At 36.1% G+C, this 11,092-nt stretch overlaps 1 protein-coding gene across 1 annotated transcript in view; it reads right to left on the bottom strand.

Moving 5' to 3' along the window:
- Positions 1-394: 394 nt before the first annotated feature.
- Positions 395-11,092, bottom strand: part of MIB1 (MIB E3 ubiquitin protein ligase 1) — a 98,080-nt gene continuing 87,382 nt past the window's right edge. The window contains exons 19-21 of the mRNA XM_020881743.2: positions 10,353-10,466; positions 8,906-9,006; positions 395-5,934 (exon numbers count right to left, since the gene is read on the bottom strand). Of these exons, the coding sequence (XP_020737402.1) occupies positions 5,794-5,934; positions 8,906-9,006; positions 10,353-10,466 (356 nt within the window). The 3' untranslated portion in view covers positions 395-5,793. The remainder of the gene's footprint in view (positions 5,935-8,905; positions 9,007-10,352; positions 10,467-11,092) is intronic.

Raw genomic sequence — 11,092 nt, 5'->3', positions numbered from 1 at the left:
GAGAATGTGAGGTGTTAAAATAAGAAAACCTTTGGCCCCATTGATAGAGAGGTACCTTAAATGTAAACAATTGCAATGAGAGCCTTCTAGACGTGGGCACCTTGTCTTGTATAGAGTTGGAGATGTATTTCCTTGTTTCTCAAAGACATGATAATTTCCTTCCCAATAAAAAGATTTGATGTATTGAGATTTATTTTCAAATTACATAAAGAATCAAAATTCATGTATACATCTTTAAAGAATAGTTTCAAAAGATCAGCGAAAAGCATTATATAATATTATATCATATGCTTTATTAATGGTAAATGTTTGCATTTATTTTTAAAAGCTTAGCTCTCGCTAAGCATTTTTTAAGAGAAAGCTAATAAATGAGAATCATTTGCCATACAAAAACTATATTCACAAACAAGACTTTAATCAAATGAAAGCTAAAAAACACTGGAAAAAGTACAAAGCAGAACACTGCTATGAGTCAATTAAACTGCCTTCTATCACTAAATGTAAGGTATCTAGGATGACACAAGCGTACTGAACAGAACATTTTGTGAATTCAGTCTAAGTAAGACCAGCGTTTAAGAGTGACACGCAATTCATGATTTTCTTAAAAAAAAATTTTAACCGAATCATTTAAACAAAAGGTCTTCTTTTCATTTGAGGGGAAGACAGTCTGTTTTCCAAATAGACTCTCCTTTTTTGCTAAAATAGCAAAAGGTATGAACTCTAGCTCCTCTTCCCAGGTACTACTGATACATGACTTGGCATAATGACTTAACATAAAAGTACTTTCCTGGTAACTGTGTCATGGCCGTAAATAATGCATTAAAAAAAAATGATCAAGTGCAAATCTAAAAAAACTTCCTTTAAAGAATTACCCAAACCCAGCACACAAGCAGTATCGCTATTACATGAGCTAAGAAATACAACTTATCAACGTGTGTATGATGATAAACGCACACCAAAGACCACCTTCTATAAAATTTTTGTAGTGTTGCCAAGTTAATAATTCTTTCAAGGCACTGAAGAATTATGTAGATGGATTTCCCAAAATAAAACTAACAATTGCTTAAACTGTTAAAAAGCCCTGAGTCAGAACTTTCAATGACTTCCTGAAACTATTGATTTCAGACAAAATGGCACATTTGTTTATTTTATAGAAAATTACAAGACCATTTTGCTTTTTGGAGGGAAGAAGTCATGTTTATGAAACAAAACTAAATAGACTGCACAAGAAAAGTAATATATTCAGCAATATTATCTCTCTTACACATTTCATATTAATTGTAACTTGTAGTTACGGATTTAGGCACCAAATTGATGTGGCAAGTCACCTTTGCTTCCTCAACAAAATAAAAATCTCAATTTTAACCTCAGGTTTCCATCTCCTCCTTAATCACAAATATGAATAAATGCTGGAAAATACTCTGAGAGAAAAGGAGGTAGAAAATGCCAATGTAGCAACTTACAATTTTAATTCACCAGTTCTACTATCTAGTTCATATTTTTATACTCTAGTTTCACCACTAACCACTTACCAGCAAATTGAGGCTCAATCTAAAAAAATTCCCCCCTTGCTGTAACAAAGCAATGTATACATGAGACAGCATTAAATAGCTTTTCCTCAATTTTAGTGTTTTAAAGAAGTACAACTGTAATTAATACTGTTATAGTTTTACATATATGTAAAGGTTCCAAGGCTATACATAATTCATCAAGTTATATCAGTAAGCATTCCTATTATAATACTCAAGCAAATAAAATTAGGATGCCTTTTTGAAAGAAAAAAAATCTTGAAAACAGTTACAAGTAGACTTAAAGAAAACTGACATTTTCAACAACATGGCACACAAAATTTGTGAAGCTCTAATACCTTCTCAATTTAGTATAAATTCAAACCTGATTACAATGTTTAAAGTGTGTTTCTCATGTATATTATCTAGGGTGAAACAGATAACCAGCCCAGGTTGGGTACATGAGACAAGTGCTCGGGCCTGGTGCACTGGGAAGACCCAGAGGGATCGGGTGGAGAGGGAGGTGGGAGGGGGGACTGGGATGGGGAATACATGTAAATCCATGGCTAATTCATTTTAATGTATAACAAAAGCTACTGTAATGATGTAAAGTAATTAGCCTCCAACTAATAAAAATAAATGGAAAAAAAAAAATAAATAAAGTGTGTTTCTCCCCTCTGACTCAAAATGAAATAAACCCTTCTAATTAACAGATATTTAAAACCTACTCAATTACGACTGATGATGACTGGGAGGGAGAAGAGAAATTCTGTCTTCCCCAAACTTGATTATTCACCATCACTGTAGGTCTTGCAAATACAAACTCTTAAGATATTCAGGTGTTTCTCCATTTATATTTAATCAAAATTCTATTCCACTGGAGGAGGGAGAAGAGGACTGCTGCTTAATGGGTATAGTTTCAACTCTGCAAAATGAGAAAGTTGAATATACTTCTATAGTTACCGCTTTGATAAAATCTACATGATCCCAATTTTTCTCTAAACTCAAAAACTGACTTTTTCTTTTTTTAATTGCTGCAATGCCTATCATCCCCCCTATCCAATTTCATCACCAATTCTCCAAGTTCATAAGTTTAAATAATTCTTAGTCCAAAAGGGTCCAAAATTCACAATAAACAAAAAACAGCACTGGGCAACACATAACACTACAACACAAGACCGTCTATTTCTGCCATGTAAAAATGACCTAGCAAGCTTTGAAATTTGAATTGGACAAATCTTAAGCAGCATGCATTGCAATATGCTAAATGCTCTTACAGGCTAAAGCCATCAAAAACATAAATTTAGGAAAGTTATTTTCAACATTATCAATTAATTTTATGCCTCAGTAGCTAGATGGTCAATCTGCAATGTTTAAATTTACAAATAACCAAGCATAATTTGGCCAGCTAAACTAAAACACTTGTGTAATATAATATTCCAATACTAATACAACAAAACGATCTTCTCTTGAAAAACTTCCCTGCTCCCAACAAAATGAAATATGCTTATGGTATAAACAGTAAGAATGTTAAATTATGGGAAAGAAAACTATTAGAATAGCACCATCTGGTAAGCTGACAATGTTAGGATAAAAGAAAACTATGGTAGAGGTGAGAGGGCACAGAGAGGGAACCCTAATGACAGTTCTTCCAAAACATTAGGAAGAAATGTTATCAGTATCTTTAGATCCCTCCTTTTTGAAAAGAATACTTCAAATACGCAACGGCTGCATGATAAATTCTGTATGTGCTTAGAAGCTGGCAATTTTTTCACTGTTGTGTATCTTGCTCCTGAAGCCCAATAAATACGTTTTTGAGTGAATGCATGTCAGTTTTGGTGGTTCCGCACCACCTCCCCTGCAACGATTCTTGGAAAAGCAAAAACTCCTTCAAGGCACAAGATAAAAAGATGATCATGACAAGGACACATCCTAACGGGGAGCGCTGCTGAGACGTATGATTAAGAGGTAGCAGTTTCATAGAATTAGAGGAAAGTCACTTAAATAATGAAGTTCTTAAACTTATTCTCTCTCACAAATCAAAAATAAATTTAAAATTATTTTTCAGGTGCTTAAAAACATGAATGAAAAAACGTTTTCTTTTCACTAGACAAATTTCAAAGTGGTACAAATGGAGAAAATCCACAAGTGTACAACACTACAGTTACAGTGACTTTATGACTTTTATAATAGTTTACAGGTTATTATATTTTTAATATGGAGGAAATAAGCTAGTCTGGAAGATGAAACTGCCTTTTAGGGATGTAAGCTTACGCACTGTAGCTCAGAAGATCTGTAACAAGAATTTAAGTGAAGTAAAGCTCCGGACTATACAATTCTCTGTTTGGTCAAGCTATGCACGAGTCAGCCAGGCACTCCCTCCTTATAATCAACCTTGTGGAAAAGAGATGGGCAGCACTCGGTATGGAAGAGAAGGAAACCCCTAACTTACATTGTTTACAGATCTGAAAGAAAATAGTCTTGTCTCTTTAAGTGAACATCACTGGACAGATGTGCTATCTTTTTATAACTTCAAAATATGGCTTCAACAACAGCCTCAGTAGCCTGTTATTAGGTAACTGAGGAGAGTTAATATAAATTTTCAAATTTCAAATTTATAAAAATTTTTACTGTTCTAAATGTAAGTCACTCCACTAAACACAGATATGGAATTACCAAGACCAGAAAGGCAGCAAAGTGCACCACTGCTCTCACCAGGACTTGCAGAGGCAGCAGCCATTAATGAGCCAGAAACATGCTATTATGAGGGCTAGAGACCTTTCAAATTTAATCGTTGCAGCAGGAGAACTAAAATAAGAACCAGAGTCAAAGGGGAAAAACCCACAAAAAAGATACTTATCCTTAGGAGTAAACTTATACACATATAGTAGATACTACTGTAGATACTACTGTAAACAGCTGATATTTGTACAATCTAGCAGCAATGAACCCCAAAACACTTACTTATGTGTATATTCATTCCAGATGTTGAAAGAGAAAAAAATAATTAGATGCTCCAGAGTAAAACAACACAAAAACACAGATAATCAGACATATTTCTGTAAATGTCCTAATCATTCTTTCTAAATTAAGTGTCTATCATCGGTTATTTACAAGGTCTTGGATATTGCCAGCAGGTTAAATATCCCCATTGCTAGGTATGATGAGAGACTGTTTTCTTTATAGTCAGCGCTACTATCTGAAAGATAATGGAAGCGAGACCTCTGAGGAAGACAGAAACAGTGACACTGGCAGAACTGAGGCAGAGGAGAAAGGACCATTGCCTTACTGAGGACAGTGCTTTTCCCTTCCCGGATTACTGCTACTCCGCACATCGGAAAAGTTAAACTGAACCCTGGGGGCCCAAACAGGGTGATACCATTTCACTGCTCAGATCAAGCCTGAATAAGTAACCACAGGGGAAACTGCGGCCCATTTTTCAGAGTCATTTTTTTATAAGCTGGCTGAACAAAACAGTGTAAAAATTAATGTAAGAAGGGCAATTATAACAGTTAATAGGCACTCTTTTATTGGATGCCCCCACCTGTCCTGCCTTCAATTCCCCACTGTGATTGCTTATTTTTACTTTTTATGTCTCAGTCATTTTGAAACAAATGAAACAATTTTCCTTTGAATCCAGAAAAAAAGCTAAATGCAAAGTCACTATTCTCTCATTCTGTATTTCCATTTACTCTAAGAATTTAGAGACAATCATTTGGATAACTTTATGTTACCTTATAAGGAGAATCCTCTCTTCAGTATTCCTTTAACCATGCAGAACTTGTACTATAATTTTATCGTTTAACATATGAAACATAATGGTTTGATTTGCACCTTTCATATGATGCATGACCTTTCTGGGTACCTGTGTCAACTCACTGTAAAAATCATGATAAACTGAAAGACAGCTGACCAAAAGGAAGTATATCTTTTGAGGTCTAACAACGTTTATAAACTATGAGAGAAAATGCAATGAAAACAAAAAATAAGAGAAGATCCTTAAAGGACTTTCTCCCTTAGATGCAGAAGGCAAATTATATATAAATTACACGGATTTGATGTTTCAATTGAAAGGAAAACAAAAAACAAAATACACAGCTTCAAACACTGTTTTGTAGAGTTCTTTTGTTGTAGTTGTTCTGGTATGTTTAGAGCCTAATTACACTCTAGTAAAGAAACTATGAAATTAAAAATTAATTCATTAGAACCTTCAACTAGCTTAAAAAGCTCATTAAGATCTCATGGCCAAAATATTTTAGCTAACAGAACACAGGGGGTTTCTTAGTTAATACAAAAGAATCCTCCGTTCGATAGCTTTTCGACAGATGGGACATTCACTCATCCGGTCTCCACATAGCTGGCACGTCCCATGGCCACAAAGGAAGATCATGTTCTTCAGACGATCCAAACACACAGGGCACATTGTCTGCAATGTGAGATAATAAACAAAGTAATAAATGCTGAGCTACTTTCTAGTTTGAAAGTGTAATCTGATAACTCTGCAACGTCATTAATTTGGTTGCTGTTGTAGTCAAATAATCTTTGGCTGCTGGACATTTTTAAATTTTTGAATCTTTAAGATAGCATCCTTATAAAAATAGAAACACTGGCAGTACTGTCAGGTCAGTATAAAAAGGCACTATATAAAATAAATAGTACATAAAATTAAAAATGCAAATGTCAAAATCTAATAGGAAAAGGATGAAAATAGCCCATTCAGTCTGACCCAGATTCTCCAACTCTAGGTACCAGGTTGTTCTTGTATGAAAATAACAATGTATTACAGGAAGCAGTGGAGGATACTGCTAAGAACATACACATACACACCAAGCACTATGCTAGATATGATCCAGGCCCAAGGCATATATCACTCTCATCTCAAAAGAGGAAACTGAGGTTTAGTGAAGCTAAACACGAGCCAGAATGTGAGCTCGGGTGTATGTGGCCCCAGAGCTCTTGCTTTTAGACATGAAGCCACACTGCGCTGCCTTCAATACAGACCCTTTGGTTAAAAACAATTAACCTTAGCTATTGCTAAATGTAACTTCATCAACTTAGAAGAATTCAGGGGTATACTTCATGAAATTTTCTAGAAAAAAAATCACACATACACTCACAAAACACATTTTACGTTTACAAAAAAATAATATATCTTAATACTTCATTCTGAATTATACCTTTCCCAAATAACACAGAAATGAAATAATTAAATAAAAATGTACAGATTAATAAATCAGGCCTAAAATCTATAGGAAAATGTAATTACCAACTCTGACAATATCAGAAATCATTGTGAAGAAAACAATAGAAAAAAAGAACTACAGTCTCACTTGTTGGTTCCATTCTTCCAAGGTAAATTTTCACATTTATCTTTGAAGTTTTGAGAAAAAAAGGGATAGAAAAATAAGTTTTTATTTTAAAAAGCCAAAGCAGCTTTTTAAAACTAAAATAGTTTCTTTTTCATTAAACTTCCCAGAGGTTTATGTAGTTAATTAATAATTCTTATTTCCAAAAATAAACATATCTGTGCAATCGAGGGTAAGTTACTTTGGATTAATATAACCTTAATAGCATATAAAATGAATTTTTGTTTTTTAAAGAGACATTGGGGTAAGAGAGAGATTGGAGATTTAAAATTTAAAAAGAGACTTATTCAGATGCTTTCTCTTGGTAACCTTGAAGGGGTAAGAAACCTCAACATTCCCCCCAAAATGAGTTTTAACTATTTAAATACTTTAGTGATGAAATATGGCCATAAAGATTATTTTAAAAAGAAAAAACTTCAGATAGATAAGAGTGGAACTCTTAACTGTATGGCAACACTGATGTGACTGCCAACTAAAGAATACCCATTGTGCTCAACCCTTTGAATTAAATCAGATTTAACTGCTGATTCAAATGGTAAGATAAGAGGGGAAAAAGACTTTTTTTTTTAACCAGAACCTATAAGTTTTAGGTAATTCTTCATTTTAATGCTGCTTTTATTAAATATTAAGCAGATATGAAAGAGTACTTCTGTTGGTACATATAACATATAAAGAAACCAATAACCACCACTCAGCTTAGGCATGAATATGCCCTTCCCACTCCTCACTGATAACCACTTTTCTGAATTTAACCTTTATCTTTCCCTTGCCTTTTTTATGGAGGGTGTGTATGGGGGTGGTATGTGTTTGTGTGTGTGTTTGTGTGTGTGTGTGTGTGGTGTGTGTGTGTGTGTGTCCTTGTGTGTGTATGTGTGGTGTGTGTGTGTGTTTGTGTGTGTGTGTGTGTGTGTCCTTGTGTGGGGGGTGTGTGTGTGTGTGTGTGTGTGTGTGTCCTTGGGGGGGGTGGTGTGTGTGTGTGTGTGTGTCCTTGTGTGTGTATGTGTGGTGTGTGTGTGTCCTTGTGTGTGTGTGTGTATGTGTGGTGTGTGTGTGTGTGTGTGTGTATGTGTGGTGTGTGTATGTGTGGTGTGGTGTGTGTGTGTCCTTGTGTGTGTATGTGTGGTGTGTGTGTGTGTGTCTGTCCTTGTGTGTGGGGGGGTGGTGTGTGTGTGTGTGTGTCCTTGTGTGTGTGTGTATATGGTGGGTGGTGTGTGTGTGTCATTGTGTGTGTCCTTGTGTGTGTGTGTATGGCGGGTGGTGGGTGTGTGTGTGTGTGGTGTGTGTGTGTCCTTTTCTACTTTGCATTGAAGTATCACATCTATGGAGAAATGTGCACAGGTCATAATGTATAGTTTAATAAAAGCTCACAAACCAATCAAATGTAAGTAAATAACTTAGGTCATAAAACGGAACCATCACTACTCACCAAACTGGCCCCATGTCCCAGCCAAAAACAACCACCATCCTTTGATTTTAAACACTATCTGTGTGATTATTTTTTCCAAGTTTTCATCCCCAAACAAAATCCTATTTAGTTTTATGCTGCTGCTGCTAAGTCACTTCAGTCCTGTCCAACTCTGAGCGACCCCATGGACAGCAGTCCACCAGGCTCCCCCGTCCCTGGGATTCTCCAGGCAAGAGTACTGGAGTGGGTTGCCATTGCCTTCTCCAATGATGCCAAACTTTCCCAAAGTGTTTTTACTAATTAATATCCTCATCAGCACTGTGTGAGTTGCAGCTGCTATGTACTTTGAACACTAGATTCTGACAGTTTCTAACACTTCCCCCCTCAATCTGACAGGAGAAGAAGTGTGATGGAGCATTTTTTCATGTTGGGTGTGGTGCATTTCCCATTTTGTCAAGTACTTGATGAAATCTTGTAATCAGATCTCGCTGACTGCAAATATTCAAATACTGCAAGTGGTACGCTAACGTGAACCACGCTTGCTACAGACAGCGCTAGTACTTTTCTAGAAAAAGAGGCACTGGTGCTCTCGGGAGTCGCTCTTCACCGCGGAGAAGCGCCATCACCTGTTCTTTGATGTCCTGTAGCTGCTGCTGCAGCTTTTGCACGTCCGCATTGACGTTGGTATTATCCTTGTCCTTCTGCAGCACCGGAATATTCCCACTGGCTAAAGCACACACAAAGAATCTCGATGTTATGACTGTTGTGAAGCAAAACTGATTTTTTTAATTTCAAAATTATTACTTTTATTTATTAAAAACATGATGCTATTATTCAAATGCTCTTAAAAAACTTTTTTCCCACGTGAACAACGGCTACAGAAGTGAATTCATGTTAAACTTCTTCATTTATAATCTTCAAAAAGAAACAGGTTTACACATTAATTTCTAATTACGTTTAACTCAGTTGGACAATAATCCACACTACGAAGAGACTTCCAGGTTTTCCAAGGCTCTCCTGTTGCTACTGATCTGAGATGAGGAACTCCGTGAAAAAAGGTCCATGATACCTACTCAATGGAGGGAAATTTTTTACCTCACTTTTCCTCTTCTCCAGATACTTGGACTTACACTCTGGCTAATCTGTCCCCAGGACTTTTACCCTGCTCTACTGGTGATAAAAACAAAGTGGCTACACTAATGTTATTCCTCATCCTACACAGAACGAAGAAATCAAAGAGACCATACAGTTTATGTCTTGTGCAGAGATGAAAACTATTTTTATACCACTGTACTACAGGTGACCCTTGAACAACACAAGGGTTAACCAACAAATAACTTAGAGTGGCCCTCCAAATCCATGGTTTCTTCATATTACCGGACTCGACCAACCACACACAAACCATGTAGTCCCATAGTATTCACTACTAAAAAATATCCACATTTTGGGAGTTCCCTGGTGGCCTAGTGGTTAGGATTCCAGGCTTTCAACTGCTGTGGCCTGGGTTCAATCCCTGGTTGGGGAACTGAGATTCCGCAAGCCACGTGATGTGGCCAAAAATAAGATTCACGTGCAAATCTGTGATGTTCAAGGGTCAACTGTACAGAAAGGTTGAAGGTAAATAACTTACTTCTCATCTTTCCACTGTTCACTGGGTTACACTTCCGTTTATCTATAGTTACTCTGTCACAAATAAAGACTATTTCATAAAACAAACACACTAGGTAAACCTATTACATAAAGGACTAAGGTTAATACATGTGTAAACTGAAAAAACAATTTGTAATATGATGTCCTCCTGCCCTGAGACGCAATAAATTTCATCTTAAAAATAGCCAAAGTATCTTTAAGAACACAATACTTTTATAAAACACACAAGGATATTTCCTTAAAAGACTAATGCTTAAAGCTCCAAAATATTACAAGTTAGAAAAATACAATTTCAGGTTTCCTATAATATACCTGTTCCTTGTAGAGTCAAGTCACATACCTTCTGTTTTACAAGCGACAGTACAATACACTATGAGAAGACATGTCTATGAAAGTCCCAACAAAGAAAGAAAACCCACTTACAGATATCATCGGTGGCATCCTCTGCACTTTTCCCTCCACAGCACATGATGAAGGGCACTCTTCGTTCAACCACCGCCCGACACTGCACACACTTCTTCATCAGACTGGCACAGTCTGCAAATGGCAACACAACACGTCTCACAGAAGAAAACATGAGCGGGGACGCCATCCTCCACTCATCTAACAGTGAGATACACTAGTCACAGTGATACACGATTCTACCTTCTCAAGATGTCACCTACCGAAGAAAGCATATTTTTCATCGGCAGCCTCTAAAGTAGAAAGCCCATCGTTATGAAAATAATGTCATTTTCTAATACACTGGAATAAACTGAGGGGAAGTGTCAACATTTTTTAAAAATATGTAACATAAATATTTCAAGATCTTAAGGCTTAAGAATAAAGGAGGGAGAGACCTTTCATGAATTTAACTACTATAACAAGAATTATAAGGCTGCCAACATGACATTTTTAAAAACTACTTTCTTTTGTAAGTATTTTATCACTAGTCTCTTAAATTCCTAAAATATACCATACAGTTCTCTTCCTCCTATCAAATTGATGCAATCTAACCAGGAACTTGCTTAGTGAATACTTTTTTAATGCTAGCAGTCAGGACAATTCATCATAATGGACTATCTTTCTAATACCTCTATATTAGAGGTAGAATGCTTTCCCATTCAAAGAAGAAATTCTCAGGCACAATTCTGTGTTATGGACTCTTAATGTTACACCTAAAG

Source organism: Odocoileus virginianus, chromosome 22 (genome assembly GCF_023699985.2).
Source record: "Odocoileus virginianus isolate 20LAN1187 ecotype Illinois chromosome 22, Ovbor_1.2, whole genome shotgun sequence".
Lineage (NCBI taxonomy): Eukaryota > Metazoa > Chordata > Mammalia > Artiodactyla > Cervidae > Odocoileus > Odocoileus virginianus.
This window is presented reverse-complemented; position numbering and strand designations above follow the sequence as displayed.